The sequence below is a fragment of the Pollachius pollachius genome, assembly GCF_949987615.1.
Source record: "Pollachius pollachius genome assembly, chromosome: 10".
In the NCBI taxonomy this organism is placed as follows: domain Eukaryota; kingdom Metazoa; phylum Chordata; class Actinopteri; order Gadiformes; family Gadidae; genus Pollachius; species Pollachius pollachius.
In genome coordinates this window covers 17,941,059-17,961,250 of record NC_136943.1, presented here as the reverse complement: position 1 = coordinate 17,961,250, position 20,192 = coordinate 17,941,059, and the positions used below count along the sequence as shown (strand labels likewise).

At 46.9% G+C, this 20,192-nt stretch overlaps 1 protein-coding gene across 2 annotated transcripts; it reads left to right on the top strand.

The window, feature by feature from the left end:
- The first annotated feature begins 3,401 nt into the window (after positions 1-3,401).
- On the top strand, positions 3,402-19,471 carry trappc11 (trafficking protein particle complex subunit 11). 2 transcript variants are annotated; one of them, XM_079745228.1, is made up of 30 exons: positions 3,402-3,525; positions 4,399-4,624; positions 5,262-5,431; positions 5,626-5,690; positions 5,952-6,066; positions 6,326-6,425; positions 6,901-6,974; positions 7,112-7,208; positions 7,288-7,421; positions 7,653-7,794; positions 8,178-8,271; positions 8,641-8,720; positions 10,620-10,698; positions 11,309-11,363; positions 11,501-11,646; positions 12,375-12,436; positions 12,669-12,801; positions 13,249-13,379; positions 13,548-13,673; positions 13,995-14,176; positions 14,314-14,462; positions 14,646-14,767; positions 14,922-15,041; positions 15,783-15,848; positions 16,502-16,658; positions 17,125-17,236; positions 17,635-17,726; positions 18,168-18,301; positions 18,513-18,680; positions 18,945-19,471. In XM_079745228.1, the coding sequence occupies exons 2-30, from the start codon at positions 4,421-4,423 to the stop codon at positions 18,978-18,980; spliced, it is 3,345 nt and encodes a 1,114-aa protein (XP_079601354.1). In that variant the 5' UTR covers positions 3,402-3,525; positions 4,399-4,420; the 3' UTR covers positions 18,981-19,471. The 2 variants fall into 2 exon arrangements, with proteins under 2 accessions (XP_079601354.1, XP_079601353.1); XM_079745227.1 differs by having other exon boundaries at positions 5,620-5,690.
- Positions 19,472-20,192: the final 721 nt, after the last annotated feature.

The following is a 20,192-nucleotide window of genomic DNA, read 5'->3' as shown; positions in this document are numbered from 1 at the left end:
TCACGATTTTACGAAAAGTCAATGGAAAAAATGAATGGCAAATTTACTTCCATTAACAGAGCAGTTCAAAAAGAGGGCGGTCACTGTTGCGCTCTATAATCAAAATGTATAACATTATGTGCACAATTCTCTCCTTGACCCGATGACATTTTCCACAAAGGTTAAGGAAAGGAGGCATGAAGGATAGGAGTTTTGACTATTCGTAGTAGAGATGGGATTTATGACTCTTTGAAGGGAGCCGGATCTTGAGGAGCCGTTCTTTTCAAAGAGCCGTTCAAAAGACTGGCTCATTCATTTATTTTTAAGAAGCTAGCCTAGTGGTAACCCTTTTTATCTGGGAAATAATCACTGGGAGGAATGATAGGGTACGATTTGGATCAGAATTATTCAGACTTAGACATCGGATATCTGAGTTTGATATATTTTAAATATTGATTCTAATTTAATTTAACATGTGTGGACTAGATTTTAATTTCTGATCTGCATTCATTGTAAACATTCCATAAGGTGGTGCTATATCCCTCTGCTTTGACACAGATCACTATTTTGGATCTTTGTATACAATGTGTCGAAGAGTAAATACAGCTCTTTTAACTTCATGTATCATCTTTTTAATTTTAGCACAATAAAAACTAAGCAGGCAATGAACAATGAACTTCCATGCAAAAATATACTTAATAAGAAATATATTAAAATAGAAAAACGTAAAAAAAAAAAAGTTTCTTTCAAGTATATCACTGCAGAGGACTCCTGAACTGTCCTTTGTAACATTAGTGCAAATCTTAGTTAACAGTATTTTTAGAAAGAGATGCTGCTGCGCTTTCTTTGGCTCATAGTTGCAGTACTCTGCCTCCGCCTCGGACGCACTCACGTGAAACAAACAAACGCGTTTCCACCACGAGTGCACTCTGCATGCTCTCGTCTCCGAGGAGTAGGAGGAGGAGCTTGTGTGCGCATGCTGTGAACGTGACAGCGATACAAAAAAAAGAAAAGAACGAAAAATAAAAAGAACGGCGCACCACTGCGACTCGGTTCCCATCATTCATGTTAAAGAGCCGTTCAATAGATTTGGTTCGTTGGTGAACGTCACAACTCTAATTCGTAGAGCCCCACGGCGTTCAGGGTTGCACTCGTCATTTTGGGTCTCGGTGCACTTACAGCGTTCCCGTTTGTCTTTGTGGTTGTGTCATGAAATTGGCTATTCGTTGTTGATTGTTAAATACATTCCCCTCTTTAGCAAACCAGCTCAAAAAACGAACACATTACATTTTATTGCACCCGCAGTAAGGCCATACAATGCATACAATTAGGGGTGCAACGGATCACAAAACTCACGGTTCGGATCGTGTCACGGTTTTTGAGTCACGGGTCGGATCATTTTCGGACCAACAACAATAAAAAAGATAACAAGACAAATGTGACTTTAAATAATTCTTCAAATGTGTAAAAACTAAATAAAGTGAAAAATGAGGCAATAATCCTATTTCCTTTAAACATAGTCAATATTTAAAAGAATTGCAACCTAAGGCATTATTCCTTCTTCTTTTTAACATCGATAGTAAATAATCCTGAATTAAATTCAGGATGTCTGCATTGCCTGGGCAGAGTTTAGAGTCTACACTCTCCCCAGGCAATGCAGACATCCTCATCTTTTTTTTCATCAAGTATGGTAGCGAAATACAGTTTCTGTCGTATTTTATTTGGCATTTTGTAAATCCGTTGATTTCGGTTGGAAGACTCATTGCTCATTGCAAGGGGGGTTGGTTGTAGTCTTTTCGCTCGGTTCTAGCCCTACTGTTGATACGGAGAACCAAGCGAAAAGACTACAACCAAACATAAACATTTCCGCTTCCGGTTTCCGTTTCAATGGGATTTACGGAACGCCAAATAAAACATGACAGAAACTGTATTTCGCTACGCTACTTGATGATGTTGTAAATACCGGAATAGTCCTTTAAACATGCGATGATCACGTGAACGCACAACTTTTTTTTTTATCAGCCGATCCGCGGATCACTTGCGTCCCGAACCGTGGGGGTTGATCCGTACGGATCACGGGTAACCCGTGAACCGTTGCACCACTACATACAATGCATACATTGGTGACCGGAATAAAGTAGCAATGTAATCAAGTGTGTAAGAGCATTTAAAATCGACATTAAAATGACCAATGTGGTACAAATACAATGAAAATAAATCTCTTTACAGGCGCTGCCATTTTTGTTGAGAGCGTCATTACTGAACTCGGTGGCCGCCTTCAAAAAGATCAGGGTTTCCGGGAGTTTCGGAGGTTCGGACCTTTAGCTAGGAGGAAAGTGCTTTGAACACTGTTGGGTCGGATATTTCGCTTGGAGTTTCGTGCGGAAGTAAAGCATCCCGAGTCCTCAGAGATCACGTCACAACAATGGTTGCTCAATTCATTGATAGGCTAAGGTGAAATTGCAGCAAGCACTAGAGGCGAACTTAACACCCATTCTTACACTTGCAATACGATACATTATAGCTTACAATTATAAATATCACCTGATAAATTCTCGCTCATGTTCAACCATCGCAAGCAGTTCTAATTGATTCAGCAAAGAAGCGCAAAAGGGTCCATGTGGGAATCCATACTTGTGGTTGTTTTGATATCTAGGCTCAAGGACGATCTGTTTTTTCGGTTTTATGTCATAGCCTGTAAACTTCTGATGGGAGTTTCCTGAAAACTCTTATTCCGGAAGAAGGCATGTTTACGTAAAAACACGTAAGAGCTCCCGAACCTCCGAGCTGCATTGAAGGCCGCATAAGGTCCGAATCTCCAAACCTCCCGGAAACTCCGAGTGTTTTGAAGGCGGCATGTGTAGTCCCTCGTGACAGCCACAACGCTCCGAGCGAGTCTGTCTGTTTGTAGCTGTTGATGTTATCTTCCTCCGTTAGGCCCCAGGTCAGATGCGCTGTTCAGGACTACATTTCCCAGCATGCTAAGGGGCTTCACTCAGAACCAAACCCACATCGCAGGTTATGCCGCCTTCAAAACACTCGGAATGTCCGGGCGTTTCGGAGGTTCGGACCTTCAGCTCGGAGTTTAGTGCTTTAAACACTCTGTTGGGTCGGAGTTTTCGCCCGGAGTTTGGTGCGGAAGTAGAGCTACCCCAGTCCTTCAAGTTTACTTCGTAACAATGGCTGCCCATTTTATTGAATGACTAAAGTGAACTTGCAGGAAGCACTAAGGGGCGAACTTAACACCCGTTCTAACATTTGCATCATGAACATGGTTATGAAATGGACCTATTAAAGAAGTTATGAATTCTAGTCTCACAAACGATCTGTTTTTCCGGTTTTATATCATAGACTACGCAATTCTGAGGGGCGTTTCCTGAACGCTCCCATTCCGGAAGAAGGTAATGTTTACGTAAAGACACGTAAGGGCTCCGAACCTCCGAGCTGTTTTGAAGGCGGCATTAAACTCATCTAGCTTCGCTGTTGCTACAGCAGCTAGTCGTTAACTGCAGTGTTTTGACAGGCTTGGTCCTGACATGTTTTAAGGTACGGTGTACTTCTTTATCGTTGCTTTTATATGACATGTTCTGCTTTGTGATGTTAATAGGAACCGGTGTCACCCAAGTGCACGACAGCAGACGGTAACATGTCACCAGCTATCTGCTAGCGTTAGCCCTTACAGCTGGTTTATTGACACATCCTGCACATATCTTAAATCGTCACATTTAATATCGAAGTACAATGCATGAGACCGCTGGACAAACGAAAGAGACAAGTGACATGCTCTAATGCCAGGCGATGACATATAAGCTGTTTAGATTCCGCGCGCGCACACACACGCACGCACGCACGCACGCACGCACGCACGCACGCACCGGCACCGGCACCGGCTGGACTATCAACACTCCATGCAGATGTTTACAAACGTCCTCTGTTCGTATAGCCCAGCTGTTGGACCAAGGGACACAACTACTAGGATACAACCCATTACATTAGACCATGCCGGTAGAGCCCGATGCCTGAGGCAGAATGAGTCCACATAGATGTCAGAACTCATGTTACGCTTATTATTTAATAATGTAAAACAGAAAGACCATGTAGACCAATTGTTCATATGCTATTGTTGGTGGATTAGCTACTGTGAAAACAAAAGTGAGTAATGTGACTGGTTGAAGAATAACTACGATTAGGATAGTATAAGGAGGAATCGAAGGATAATGGGGGAGTTCCGGTATATTGTTTTGTTTTTACTCCGATTGTTAACAGTAGCAAAGAGGAGGGCAATGAGTTTAATATTCACAGACGCATCAAAATCACCCTATTTGATTCCTTACTTGTTTCCAAATGAAGCATATTGCAATCATGAGGTGAAGATCAATGTGCTTCAGGGATGAAGTCCCCCTTCTGTTCCTCCCCCAGCTGAGCCTCTTGATCTGTAGTGATGTCGGGGTCCCAGTGGGAGCTCCCCCCGGAGCTGTGCTGTCGGCCCATGGCCTTCGTGGCGCTGACCGGCCTGGACGTGACCTACAACGCCGTGCACCGCGCCATCTGGGACGCCTTCTGCGCCAACCGCCGCGCCGACCGGGTCCCCATCTCCTTCAAGGTCCTCGCCGGGGACCACGAGTACCCCAAGTGTCGCACCAAGGTAGGCAGGACCGTTCTGCTGCTGCACAGTCTGTCTTCTGATTTAGAAGACAGACTTAGAAGTGGGATAGAATAAAGGTATGTCAGGGGCTGATAACTTATCCACTATATCCACAGAAAGAGTAGGGCGAGCAGAATGTGTATTGGTTATGAATCGATGCAATGCATCAACAGTTCAAGTAGATTTGTTTTATTGAGATGAATGAATCAAAAATGGAAGCAGAAAGTAGACAAAATATGTGTAAAAATAAATAGCCAGAAATCTAAAAGGGACCCTATTTTACCACTAGGTATGATTGTGAGTAGGTATTTCCTGCGACTTTGTAATCTTCACTGCCCTGTGGCATAGTGACGTCACAAGTGGGAGTGTCCAGCCAGACATGCATTGGACTATGGCAACTGATAGGCTTATTTATCTATCATCCATCAAGGTGGACACTCCCACCTGTGATGGCACTATGTCACAGGGGAGGGAAGATTTGAAACGGCTCGTATTGGCTGATCACACTCCCACCCGGGGGTGAAATAGGTGCCCTTTAAAAATACATGGCACTGTTTGGATACGTTTCTTTCTCGTGTTGTTCCCCGTCTCTCACTCTAATCCCTCTCGTGCCCTCACACGTCTTCCTGCGCTCCAGAGAACCTCTTATGAGTGGTACATCCCCAAAGGCATCCTGAAGACGGGCTGGATGAACAAGCACCTGAACCTGGTGCCCGCCCTGGTGGTGCTGTTCTACGAGCTGGACTGGGACGACCCGCAGTGGAAGGAGAAACAGTCCGAGTGTGCCACTAAAGTAGAGATAGTCAGGTGTGTGTCTTCACTGTCGCTCTGTCTCCCCATGGGGTTTTACTTTCTAATTGTCGTAAAATAACAATCAAACACTTTGCAATGCATTGACTGGTATTGGAGAAGCATGAGAAGAATTTCTCCAATTTATCCGACCCATTTCTTGATGTAACCGGACAGGTTTCTAACAAATTTTACAATTTCTCTAGGACCAGTCTACAAGGAAGGAATACGAAAGTTGCAGTCGTTCTGATCCAGAAGAAAACCCCTTTGCCCCCTGGTGAGTGCAGCCATCCATGGAGTGACTTTTTGTTGGTATCTTGGTCATCTTAAAGCCAGATGAATTTAAGCCCCTGCCCTCCAATTACTCCGTACACGTGTTACATACATTTTGTTTTTAGATATAAAATTGTACTGTCATCTTTTGCGCAGCATTACTTTGTTTCCACTGTATACACATTGGAAGAGGTAACACAGCTTTGGGATCAACTTTATGATGGCAATGTATGTCCTATTATAAATTCTTTGTTTGTTTTTCCAGGAGAGGACTTGGTAGCATCCGAGAGGGCATCATCTCTTTGTAACGCCTGTGACCTGTCTGGAAAGAGCCTGTTTGTCCTGCCTCACACAGACCACCTGGTGGGCTACATAATCAGGTACCCTCTATCGTACCACCGCTGAAGCACCATCTATTTCCTCCTTGGCAAGAACCAACACAACAAGATTAGAACAGCAATAGATGTCTTGAATATGATGTTATGGAGACCTTGAAATCTCAATACATTTGACAAAAAATGTGTAAGAAGTTTAGTACCAATGTTTTCCAACTAAATCTGATGTTTTACATAATGGCACATATATCTGTTAAACCAAATATCACAATTTCCTAAAGCACATATGCCCTCTGGTGGTCAGGTTGGAGAACGCCTTCTACGAACACGCACAGACGTACTACTACACAGAGATCCGCAGAGTCAAGTCCCACAAGGAGTTCCTGAACAAGACCACACACCAGGTTGGGCTCCAGAGATTAGAGGCTTCTCACGTATACATGCTCAAAAGTTGTGTTTCATAAGGTGCTCTGGTACGGTTCAAGAGCACCTTTTAGAATACCTTGGGTCGGCTCATTTCTGACCATTCAGGAAAACTCTTTCCAGAACGGTTTGGGGATTTCATGTTTCCTGTCAATCCTAGGTGTGTGAAATGCAACCTTTTCATAGGTGCAATTTTTTTAGGTGAAGAAATGTTGGGAAAGAAGAGCAAATAGAGAGAAGACGTCTTTTTGGTTGTTCGTTTCAAAACTCTTTCAAAGTTCTATTCTGCTTTTCCCTTTTCTCTACCTCTTTCTTTCTTTCCAACTCAACTCTTGCGTTCAGCACCTTTTAAGTGGCAGGGGAACCCACGGTTTTATTTCTCAATAGAACGGACCACAGTTCTTCTCACTAATATTGGGTTAAAATGTACGTTTCTTCTCCATTCCTTTTGCATAGCTGCTGTTTGTCAGACACCAGTTCAAGATCGCCTTCTTCAGCGAACTCAAACAGGACACCCAGAATGCACTCAAGTAAGTCCAAAACAAACCGTCCACAACGTTTTTGCCTGTGGTGGGACGGTGCCGAAGGAAAAATTTGGCTCAAATTCAACCACTTCTAATTTGCACATGCTAATTTGTGTTGTGTTTCTGCGTATGTTTGTGTGTAGATACTACAGGACGGCATACAGCCTGGTCCATGAGCTTCGAGCCCACGAGACTAACATGTTGGAGATCAAAACAATGGCTGGATTTATCAACTACAAGGTATAACCCGATCAGCTTTGTTCAATCTCACCGTACCACCATACCAGGTGTATTTAACACACACTACTGTTCCCTGCAGATCTGTCGACTGTGCTTCCAGCACAACACCCCACTGGATGCCATCGCCCAGTTCAGGAAGCACATCGACCTGTGCAAGAAGAAGATGGGCAGCGCTGACCTGGCCTTCGAACACACAGCCTGGATGTCCAAACAGTGAGCCCCTCGTCTGTCCTTCTCTCGTTTACATGTTTAATGTGGGAGTCCGCATTGACGAGAAAAACTAAAACTGGAGATAGGAAGACTGTGCAACGGAACCCTTTTATTTTATTATGTAGAGGGATAGTGTACCATTTAATATAGTCTAAATCATAGTCCAAATCTAACTCTTGCTGATTTATTTTTTCTCATTGCATCTTTGTTCCCCTCACCTTTGTGTCTGCATAGGTTCCAGTCCTTTGGGGAGCTGTTTGATGAGGCCATCAAGCTGGGCCTGACAGCCATCCAGACCCAGAACCCCGGCTTCTATTACCAGCAGGCTGCCTGCTACAGCCAGGACCGCAAGCTCACTGCTCAGCAGCTCTGTCAGGTACCACCAGCCTACTGCTGTTGCTGCCAGTCTACCACTATGATGCCTCATTACAATAGAAGTTCCTTTATTTTAGGTTTTCTGAGTCGTCGCACAGCCTTTGGTACAAATATGTTTTCCACAAATTTTTCTTTCAACAGAAATATTATTTGAGAGGCCCATTCAGATGGTATAGAACTACTGCTAAAATGTACAATGATGAGGTTAAAATAAAAATCAAGAAAGAAAGAAATAAAGAAAATGTATTCCCTCTATCTTTGGACTGGGACAAAGGGAAAAGTGCCTTTTCTAGTGTATTTGATTTGCTTCCTCACTTGCTACTAGTTTGTCTCAGTGTCAATTAGCAAAGTGTGTTTATGCGGTGGCCTCTGGTTGGTTGGCAGGCTGGGGCCATCTGTCCCATCCCTGACCCCCTGGACACGCCCACGGGGGGGCTGGACTTCTACGGCCAGAGACCCTGGAGACAAGGACACCAGAGTAAAGACAGAGACACATACACATACACATATACACACGCTGGCATCCAAGCTAATATGTTAGATTGAAACACATTGGAAAGGTGATGCCAGTTCCACGTTGAACATATTGTTAGTACTTTGTTATTACTTTGAAAAAGTAATAAGACAAAAAAAACGATACTATTAACTTTATTAGCAATATTTTATGTTTACCACCTGCTACAGTATATTGTTCGGATAAGTTGATTGCTTTTCCGTTGCTTTCTTGTACCAGCTAAGAGAGAGATGGTGAGTGTGCAGCTGCTGCAACTTGGTGTTGCACCGGGCTGTTGAGACCCTAGTTGGTGGAGTGTAACCTCTGCTGTTATTGGTTCCCTGCCGTCCCCAGGTATCGATCCACCGGACCCAGAGAAAGAGAGGACGGGAATACTGGCCCTTCAGATCAAAGAGAGAGACGTCCCCCATTCAGTATGTCTGTGTGCACACACATGCATGCACAAAAGCACACACAATTACACATAAAAAGACAATGTACATTTTGGACCGCAGACAATTAATAATGCTATAATAACTGCTCAACTACAGCTGTTGGTACCGGTCCGTATATACAGTGGGGCAAAAAAGTATTTAGTCAGCCAGCAATTGTGCAAGTTCTCCCACTTAAAAAGACGAGAGAGGCCTGTAATTTTCATCATAGGTAAACCTCAGCTATGAGAGACAAAATGAAAAAAAAAATCCAGAAAATCACATTGTCTGATTTTTTTAAGAATTTATTTGCAAATTATGGTGGAAAATAAGTATTTGGTCAACTACAATCCAGCAAGATTTCTGGCTGTCACAGACCTGTAACTTCTTCTTTAAGAGGCTCCTCTGTCCTCCACTTGTTACCTGTATTAATGGCACCTGTTTGAACTCCTTATCAGTATAAAAGACACCTGTCCACAACCTCAAACAGTCACACTCCAAACTCCACTATGACCAAGACCAAAGAGCTGTCAAAGGACACCAGAAACACAATTGTAGACCTGCACCAGGCTGGGATGTCTGAATCTGCAATAGGTAAGCAGCTTGGTGTGAAGAAATCAACTGTGGGAGCAATTATTAGGAAATGGAATACATACAAGACCACTGATAATCTCCCTCGATCTGGGGCTCCACGCAAGATCTCACCCTGTGGGGTCAAAATGATCACAAGAACGGTGAACAAAAATCCCAGAACCACACGGGGGGACCTAGTGAATGACCTCCAGAGAGCTGGGACCAAAGTAACAAAGGCTACCATCACTAACACACTACGCCGCCAGGGACTCAAATCCTGCAGTGCCAGACGTGTCCCCCTGCTAAAGCCAGTGCATGTCCGGGCCCGTTTGAAGTTTGCTAGAGAGCATTTGGATGATCCAGAACAGGATTGGGAGAATGTCATATGGTCAGATGAAACCAAAATATAACTTTTTGGTAAAAACTCAACTCGTCGTGTTTGGAGGAGAAAGAATGCTGAGTTGCATCCAAAGAACACCATACCTACAGTGAAGCATGGGGGTGGAAACATCATGCTTTGGGGCTGTTTTTCTGCCAAGGGACCAGCACGTCTTATCCGTATGACGGAAAGAATGAATGGGGCCATGTATTGTGAGATTTTGAGTGAAAACCTCCTTCCATCAGCAAGGGCACTGAAGATGAAACGTGGCTGGGTCTTTCAGCATGACAATGACCCCAAACACACCGCCCGGGCAACGAAGGAGTGGCTTCGTAAGAAGCATTTCAAGGTCCTGGAGTGGCCTAGCCAGTCTCCAGATCTCAACTCCATAGAAAATCTTTGGAGGGAGTTGAAAATCCGTGTGGCCCAAAAACATCACTGCTCTAGAGGAGATCTGAATGGAGGAATGGGCCAAAATACCAGCAGCAGTGTGAAAACCTTGTAAAGACTTACTGAAAACGTTTGACCTCTGTCATTGCCAACAAAGGGCATGTAACAAAGTATTGAGATGACCTTTTGTTATTGACCAAATACTTATTTTCCACCATAATTTGCAAATAAATTCTTTAAAAATCAGACAATGTGATTTTCTAGATTTTTTTTTTTTCGTTTTGTCTCTCATAGCTGAGGTATACCTATGATGAAAATTACAGGCCTCTCTCGTCTTTTTAAGTGGGAGAACTTGCACAATTGGAGGCTGACTAAATACTTTTTTGCCCCACTGTATCTACAGGAACCTGAAGCAGTCGTCAGCCTCTTGGATCACACAGAGAGCGATAACCTTTCACCCTAATCCGGGTGCACACTCTACTTTCCCTGTGTTTGTCTGTCAGCATGTCTGCCTGTGTGTCTGTGTGTCTGTCTCTTACACTGCGTCTGTTTCCCTGCAGGAGTTGATCATTGCGCTCCTCAGCAACGCTGTGGCCCAGTTTAAGAAGTACAAGTGTCCCCGGATGAAGAGCCACCTCAGTGAGTAGGGGCCCTCGGCCCGCCACGTCCTCAGAACCCGGGGCCTCCGGATCCCGGGGCCTCAGGACTATGGGCCCTCGGCTGGCCACTTCATCAGACCCCGGGGCCTCAGGACTATGGGCCCTCGGCTGGCCACTTCTTCAGACCCCGGGGCCTCAGGACTATGGGCCCTCGGCTGGCCACTTCTTCAGACCCCGGGGCCTCAGGACTATGGGCCCTCGGCTGGCCACTTCTTCAGACCCCGGGGCCTCAGGACTATGGGCCCTCGGCTGGCCACTTCTTCAGACCCCGGGGCCCTCGCCCCGCTACGTCTCCAGACCCCAAGGGCCTCAGTCAGGACCTTACCTTTTGACTCATCCACTCTGCCATTGACTATGGTTGTTTTCCATCTCAAACTTGTAATTGGCCTCTATTGTCGCCTGACTATCGGGCAAGTAGCAGGCATGATTATGTAACGATTCTACGATTCAACAACAGCAACTCTTTTCACGAGTGAACCCTAAGTCACTTGAAACCCACCAGGGGTGTAAAGTAACTTATTACAACTGCTCAAGTTACTGTAATCAAGGCTTTTTCACGTCATTTAAATGATCCCCACTGTGTTTTTTAGTGGTCCAAATGGGGGAGGAGTACTACCATGCTAAAGACTACACTAAAGCCCTCAAGTAAGTCATTACATGCCAAAAACATGTGGCATATATTTACTCATGACATGTACGATTTATTGTGTGTCATTTTGTGTGTGTGAATCGAATGGATCAACTTCAGGAATCAATAAAGTGTGTGTGTGTGTGTGTCCAAGGCTCCTGGACTACGTGATGTGTGACTACCGCACAGAGCGCTGGTGGGCCCTGCTGACGTCCATCCTCAGCACGGCGCTGCGCTGCGCCTACCTGATGGCCAACGTCAAGGACTACATGGCCTACTGCATGGAGCTGCTGGGCAGAGGTGCACCCCGAGCACGTACACACACACACACCAGTACACACACACGGTAGGGGTACACGTGTATACACACACACACACAAGGCAGAGGTATGCACGCACGCGTGCACACACTCACTCACTCACTCACTCACTCACTCACTCACTCACTCACTCGCACACACAAACGGCAGAGGTACACGTGTATACACACACACACACACGGCAGAGGTACACACACACGGTAGAGGTACACGTGTACACACACACACAAGGCAGAGGTATGCACGCACGCGCGCACACACAAACGGCAGAGGTACACGTACACACACGCGCCGGAGGTAAACACATGGCAGAGGGACAAACACACACACAAACAAACACAAGGCAGAGGTACACACACACACACACATATACGGCAGAGCTACGCACACACAGCAGAGGTAGACATACACACACGCCAGAGGTACACACACACGCACGCACGCACGCGCACACAATGAGTTGACTACGGTACTGTGTTCGATGTTTTGAACCCCATTCCGGTCAAACATGAACCATAGGGATGTGAGCTGAACGTGATGCTGTATTCATCTATAACCCTGTGTGTGAGGGCAGGACGGTCTAGACGTCTAGACCGTCCTGCCCTCACACACAGGGTGATAGATGAATACAGCATGCATATGCAGTCACCCATCCAGATCGGTACCGCCACACGGGGTGAGTGATGCTTGTGTCTCCCTCTCCACCAGCCTCCACCTTGAAGGAGGAGCAGAAGTCCCGGATAGAGAAGAACCTCTTCAAAGTCCTGAAGGTAAACGTAGATGGAACGCGCCCCATCCCTGCAACAGACTTTAAACACTGACGCCATAGTGTCCTCAAAGGGTCTGTCACTGCTGGCTGACTGCAGGGAAACGGGCGTAGAGCTAGTGTCTGAGGCCCGGTAGATGTAGCTAAGGAACCACAGGACAATAGGCCGGGGTTCTAGCAAAGATGGAGATGCTCCTTGTGTTTCCTCGCGTAACACGAGAACCCTGCTGCTCCAGAACGAGGTCCCGGATGCAGAGCCGGACTGTGAGCCCAGCGGGTCCAGTGCTGCCGCCGGGCTCTGGAGGGACCGCATGGCGCTGTCGGGCTCCAACGAGTTCAGCATCGAGGTCCAGGACTACGTCCCCTTCAGTGAGTCACACATCGGGACGGCCCCCCAGGGTCGGACTTCTGAGGGCCCACATGAAATGCATTGGGATTCTGCGTAGATGCTTGGGCTGTGCGGACAGTGAGATACGATGTTGCAATGGGTTTAAGTTGTAGAAGGTCTGATGCTATTTCCTAAGTGGATCTGGCCCAACAGAACAGAATGAGTTTCTGATCTGAATTGATTACAGCTCATCCACTATAGCGCCCTCTGCAGGTCGGTAGAAGCTTCCTTTATGTTGACATCCTGGCTTAAAGACTAAATAAAGAGAAATAATACAATTGTGATACTTGCATGTATAAAATAAATGAAATCCTCCCCCATTATTCTCTCCACAAAAAGTATTCAATTGGATAAAAAAATGTTCTTCAGTTCCTGATCGTTAATCATGTAACTGAGACAAACGCCCCCCTCTCTGTCTGACTCCTCAGTCCAGTGTAAGGCCCGCTTCCTGGCTCCCAGCTTCCATGTGGACCAACCAATCCAGCTCCAGGTCTTCCTCCGGGCCGACTGTCCCCATCCGATCAGCTTCAACAAGCTGTCCGTCAGCCTCAGTAACCAGGTACACATGCACAAAGGCACGCAAATGCACTCACACACGCGCAAATAAAACCTTTAAAGAAAAATCTTCTAAATGATTCTTTATGCTTTAGTGATGATAAAGTCCTGCTGTCCGCACCTTGCTCAGGTGCAATACGTCGTTCTAATCGGTGTTAATCTGTGGGTGCAGAGCTACAACCAGTGGTGTGTGGTGGAGGCATCGGGCCAGGATAAAATGCTCCTGACCCCTGGGCAGACCTCCTGCTTCGGCTTCAACTTCGTAGCCAAGACCCAAGATGTGGGCAAGAAGATCGAGGTGAGGCCTGGAGCGAGAAGCGCGAGGTGGCCGGCTGTTGGGTTGGAGGGGTCGAAGGTCACATGTCAGTCAAGCCAGCTACGAGCACCAATACAACTGCATTAAAACAATGTCAGGAAACCAGACCCAAAGAAATATATCCTTGTTTTGTTACATTAATCACACGTCAAAATATCAAATCGTTTTAAGCACTGCTATGACTGGGTTGAAGATTTCAACGTCAATGTGACGCTGTACTGGGGGACCAGTCGGGGGCCCGCTATTGTTGCACCCTGTGTTGGCGCTTAGTGTGTGTGTGTGTGTGTGTGTGTGTGTGTGTAGATGACGGGAATTGAGCTGATGCTGGGCAGCGGCCGCTGGGTGTTCCTCAGCTGGAGGGGAGCGGGGGGCGACGCTGCCTCCGCCCATGAGGCCCTGCAGGCCAGCCGCTCGGCCCGGCCCCGGGGCCCAGGGGCCCGGCAGGAGGGGGCCTGGGACACTCTGACCATCCAGCACAGCACCATGTGAGGCACACACACACACACGCACACGCACACGCACACGCACGCACACGCACACGCACACGCACACACATGCACGCGCATGCATTTTGATTCTTGAAGTTATACCAATATCTATCTCTGTTGCTCTTGTTGTTTAGGATCATCCCCAGAGTTCCCAAGATCTCTGTTCAGCTCAGCCACCAGCCCCCGGCCCTGAACAATGAGATGTACTGCATCACCCTCAGCATCCAATCACAGGAGGAGGGCGTGGCCAGAGAGGTCCGGCTCACCGCAGGCCTCAAGCCCGGTACGGAAATGGGTGGAATGGTTCATGATGTTCTTGTTTTTGAGTGGTGTTCTGGAAGGAGCCGTAGCTGTTGAGTTGAATCCCTTTTAATGACATTATGAGGCATAATGTCTAGAGCAGCGTCTCAAAATGAGAGGTTTGAACACGGTTACATTCTTCTTCCTTCTGTCTTCTTTCTCTCAGGTCAGGATGCAAACCTCAGCCAGGCCACCCATGTGACCCTGGACCGCGGGCGGGTGTGTGACACCAGCGACCCCGCCCTGCTCCCAGATATACCCATCGGGGATCTGAACCCAGGCCACAAGGTGAGACCACACCTACACATACAAATACACTCACACTCTACTTAGTCTACTGTTTCATCTGAATAATGCGATTTAGTTTGTGAAACTACAGCTTTTCCCATGTTTTGTGTGTTTATGTGTGCCCCACGTTTCGTATGTGTGTGTGTGTCCCCAGGTGGAGCAGCGTGTGTATGTGAGGTGTGTGTCAACGGGGCCAAGGGTCTTCCTGTTCCATGTGGCCTACAGCATCAACACCAGTGTGGACGGACAGGAGATCGACTGCAACTGTCACAAGGTGAGAGGTCAAGAGCACAGCAGCAGGCTCCTCCCCCCAACACACCAGGTCTAGGCTCCTCCCCCAACACACCTGGGCCAGGCTCCTCCCCCAACACACCTGGTCCGGTCTCCTCCCCCCAGCACACCTGGTCCAGGCTCCTCCCGCCAACACACCAGGTCCAGGCTCCTCCGCCCAGACACCTGGTCCAGGCTCCTCCCCCCACCCACCTGGTCCAGGCTCCTCCCCCCGAACACACCAGGTCCAGGCTCCTCCCCCCTCATCACACCAGGTCCAGGCTCCTCCCCCCTGACACCTTGTCCAGACTCCTCCCCCCCACACACCTGGTCCAGGCTCCTCCCCCCACCCACCTGGCCCAGGCTCCTCCCCTCACACACCTGCTCCAGGCTCTGCCTCCATGTGCTGTTAATGTTACCACGGCAACGCTGCCATGGGTCTTGGCCACCAGCCACCAGCCAATGAAATAATTTTTACCCTATATTTAATCTGTCGGTTACACTCGATGATTTAATCTTTTGCATACATTAGTGTATGTATAAGTATCAATAATGTGCTACGTTCTACGACAATATTGAAAAGGTATTTAACAATGAAATGTTGCGTGCCCCTTGACACGGGGTCAGCGTTCTCCTGGGTCAGACGGTTTGGGAATCTGTTGGCGGTTGGAAAATGTAATGACGTTGTCGTCAGTACTGCTGAGCTGAGTGTTAATTCCTCTCTCCTCGAATTGGTGCTTTCCAGGATGAGACCATCGCCATAGAGACCGTGGAGCCCTTTGATGTTTCCTCCAAGTTCGTGTCGACCAAGGTCTGCTATTGACTCACCCCCTGTATGGTAACATGGTCTAGTGACTCACCCCCTGTATGGTAACATGGTTTAGTGACTCACCCCCTGTATGGTAACATGGTCTAGTGACTCAGCCCCTGTGTGGTAACATGGTCTAGTGACTCACCCCCTGTGTGGTAACATGGTCTAGTGACTCACCCCCTGTATGGTAACATGGTCTAGTGACTCAGCCCCTGTGTGGTAACATGGTCTAGTGAATCACCCCCTGTGTGGTAACATGGTCTAGTGACTCAGCCCCTGTGTATGATATCATGGTCTGCTTAGTTTAAGTCTGTTCCCCCTAGATCGTCACCGTTCCAGCGGGTGCAATTCAGTTAATCCTCTGGCAAAAATGCAGGTCGAAAGTAAAGACCTGCTTAGAACAGGTTGCCAATCTCAATATGTAACATTGAATATACACTGTTTACAGGGGTCATAGCATCTGCCATTTACAACATAAATATACTCTTCAATCGTTTTCTTCACCTGATGTTCCTTTTTAGTTTTTAAAAGCAGTGCGATATTGCAGTTAAAAAAGAGAAGCAGGAGGATTGAACTGTCCTCCTCTTAGTATCTCGATGACGGCGGCACCGTGCTGTGTCGGTGATGTTTCGATGTTTCCCCCCCCCCCCCAGTTGGAGCCCCTGGAGCGCGTGGTGGTAGACATCCCCTTCGTGCTGATGACGGACCTGCTGTCGTCCTCCCCCTGGCCCCTGCTACTCCACTCCTCCTCCCTCCAGCTGGTCACCATGGCGACCTGCACCCCCCAGCCCCAGTCCCAGCTGGAGCAAGGTAAAGCCCGCTCCAGTGTGGCTTTAGCTTTGGTAAGAGTGGCAGGGTATTAGATGTATCGATAGATGGGAGCTTGAATAAAAACACCAAACATTGGCCTAATCAGTCCCTATAGGATGTTTTAACAAGATGTTTACAGTGCTGTAGGTAAGATCTAAGAGCTAGAATCTGAGTGTCATTTGTAAGAGAGCCAGAGTCATCCATCAGCTGTTTGTGAGATAAATGCTCTGTGAGATGATCTGTTATGGTTGCCTGTGTGTGAAACAAGCTCCATTTTAGACCAATCAGGGAGGTCCTCTTCTCTGAGTGGTACGGGGAGTCCAGATTGTCAATGGCCAGATAGAAAGAGAACGTTTGGGAGGGAAGGGACGTTCACCAGTTCGATGGTGATATGATGCAAATGCCACATGGCAGCGATCGTCTGTAGCCGACAGATGTTCCTCTGCATCCCTTGTCCCTCCTCCAGTGGTTCTCCAAACGGGGGAATGTGCCAGCGAGTGTTTCTGCCTCCAGTGCCCACGGGGCGCTGAGGCCAACGGCACCGTGGCCACCGGGCAGTACGTGATCTCATGGAGGAGGTAGGCAGCATGCCATGCATCTACAGGCAGACATAAATACCCGTCTGTTGTTCCCCATGATGAGAATTCAGCCATTTTGCCTTATTGTCCTTGATTACCCTTAAAACAGAACTCAAGCCTTTGTTATTACAGTGAATGGGTATATTAATAAACTTGCCTTGCCTACTTGGCGTGCCAGTGCATATGAGGTAACAGAGGAAACAGGATGCATACCGGTATACTGTAAGTGGCACTATGTGGGGTCATATCCTCTTCGGGGGTGTTGGGCTCTAAAGCTAACCTTTATAGATGGGTCATAGCATGAGACGGCAGCAGGCCCCCATGAGGTCTAGGTGGGCCTGGTACCTCCATCAGGAGGGCTGGACCCTGATGATCGGGTACCTTTTGTTCTGCCTCAGGGAGTCTCCTAGCCTGGACACTCCTCTGGTCCAGACCACCGTCCCTCTGCCCCACATCCCCCTGGAGAACATCCCGCTGTACATCCACGCTGGTGAGGACACTGACGCATCCTGCACATGTCTGAAAACATCACATTTAATAATAAAGGAAAGGCATTTTTGTTTGTCCGCTGGACAAACAAAAGAGACAAGTGACATGTTCTAATGGGCCAACTATGACATAACTTTAGAGTCCACTGACTGACTGACTGACTGACTGACTGACTGACTGAGGCACAAACACATGTGCAGAGCTAGAGCCAGATGGTCAAAATTAGGAATAAACACTTGATATAGCATAAAGGAAATGCGCTGATCTTACAAAGCACGTCCTCTTACTCAAGAACAAACAAGCTTTGAAATCCAGGTCTACATTGGCAGTTTTATTCATTATGTCAACGCATCATGGAGATGTCCCCTCAATATGGTTTTCCATCTTCCCCACGCTGAATCCAAGATACTGACTGTATGTGCCTCAAACCCCGCCTCCCCAGAGCTGCCCTCGTTCGGCCGCGTGCGAGAGACCCTCCCCGTGCGCTACCACATCGAGAACAGGACCGCCCTGGTCCAGCAGGTGGAGATGGCCATCGAGCCTTCAGATGCCTTCATGTTCTCCGGCCTCAAACTGGTGTGTGTGTGTGTGGCTGTGTGTAACATCCTAGTTTCAATCCTATTAAGCCGTTGTGGGTTCTGTTCTACAGTGTTTTGATTCTTGAGAAAAAATGAAATATATTATGAATCTCACGTTCAATTAAATGAAAATGTTTCGGTGTGGAGGGCTAGCATTCCCAAACTTGTGCGTCAGCAACCTTTTTGAAAGGGAGTGTGTGTGTGTCCAGGTGCGTCTCCACATCCTGCCCGGTGCAGAGCAGCAGATGCTGTATAACTACTACCCCCTGATGGCGGGCTACCAGAGCCTCCCCCAGCTGAACATCAGCCTGCCGCGCTGCCCCGCCACCAACACACACACGCTGCGCTGCTTCCTGCCCAAGCGCATCTTCGTCAAGGTGCACACACACACACACACACACACACACACACACACACACACACACAGTTTAAGTTTGAGTTGTTGATTTGCCTGTATTATAAGCTACACAACATACAACCATTTGCAGAACTAGGACAATAGAGTGTAGAGATGCATTCAGGACAAACGTTCCCATGGTGCACATATTGGCAGTTTAGTGAGTTGACTTAGAAAAGGTCTTTAAAGTGATTCTTGGTAGAAGTTGCTCAGTCTGCTGACATGGTGACCGTCTGCTCTCCAGCCCCAAGGTCGAGAGCAGGACATCGCTGCAGCCTGACAGCCGGGCACCAAGAGACACGCATCCCTCGCTCCGCGTCCAACTACAAATACAGAGGATTGATTGGAGATTTCTTGTTTATTTGGCTTTTGTTAGCCACTGCTCTTGCACAGATTTTAAGTATTGAATGGACAAGGCAGTTTTTGTGTGTTTGTGTGTGTGTGTGTGTGTGTGTGTGTGTGTGTGTTATATTGTCGTCGTGTTCCAGATGATTTGAGTGTGGATCTATTGGTACAATATTGATGCATCTCAAAATGAGAAACGTTTATTCTCACCTATTTAGGATTAGCCATTAGTTGACAGTTTATTTAATATAAACTAATTATAGCAGTCAACATTGCCCTGAACCAATAATCATTGAATGCTTAATGCATATATTAGTAATGACATATTAATTGCATATTTGATTAACAATAAGAACATCTGTACTATTACTTTAGCAATGCAGATGAGAAAATGTGTCTGACTACAGTTTGTTCAATAAAAAAAAAATCCACTCAGTGTTCGCTGTGCTGCCTTTTTGATTCAAACACTGGTCGTTCTGACTGGTCTCTGGTCTGAAGGTCCAGAGACCTTGTGGGCTTGGTGTCTGCTTGGAGCTGACCACACAAACATGCAGGGTTAAAGAAGTATGAAAATATGAAACTTTTATGAAATTATAATTGTTTTAACATTTTCTGAGGACATTTCACAAAGGTCATAATAGTTTCGTTTAACATGAGCCATGACTGATTACCTTTCTTTCAAGTATGTCATGCATTTTCTAGCAATTATATTTAACAAAAGTGGGATTTAAATGACATTAGACATCACGGCATTTCATTAAGTTGCATGCATCAGTGGAGGCCACAGTTTGACAAAGAGCCAGTGAAGACCAGCAGTTCTGGGCATCGATTATCTCCATCCATGGTTGAATTATATCAATGATATCTGGTCACTAGAGGTCAGAATGAACAGAACCTTGAAAACAAACACTGTATCGTCCATCGACTAAACTCTCCATGTGTAACCTGAGATGACATTTTGAAACCTGGGAACCTGCAGTTTATAATAATTTTCGGAACCAAAAAGACGCATGTGGAGTAAAAGGTCATGACCCCAGGGGACCAGGCGGCCTCATCCCTTAGTTCAGGACTGTGTTCCACCTGGAGGATACAGGAGATACACCTGGAGGATGAATGAGGTCCCTACAGGGGGCTGGTTGGTGGCTGC

Bases quoted from the DNA above. Each gene is read 5' to 3' on its own strand.
- trappc11 (XM_079745227.1), top strand. From the start codon at position 4,421: ATGTCGGGGTCCCAGTGGGAGCTCCCCCCGGAGCTGTGCTGTCGGCCC. The intron at 5,691-5,951 runs GTGAGTGCAGCC...TTGTTTTTCCAG, and splicing joins GAAAACCCCTTTGCCCCCTG to GAGAGGACTTGGTAGCATCC. The intron at 17,237-17,634 runs GTAGGCAGCATG...GTTCTGCCTCAG, and splicing joins TACGTGATCTCATGGAGGAG to GGAGTCTCCTAGCCTGGACA.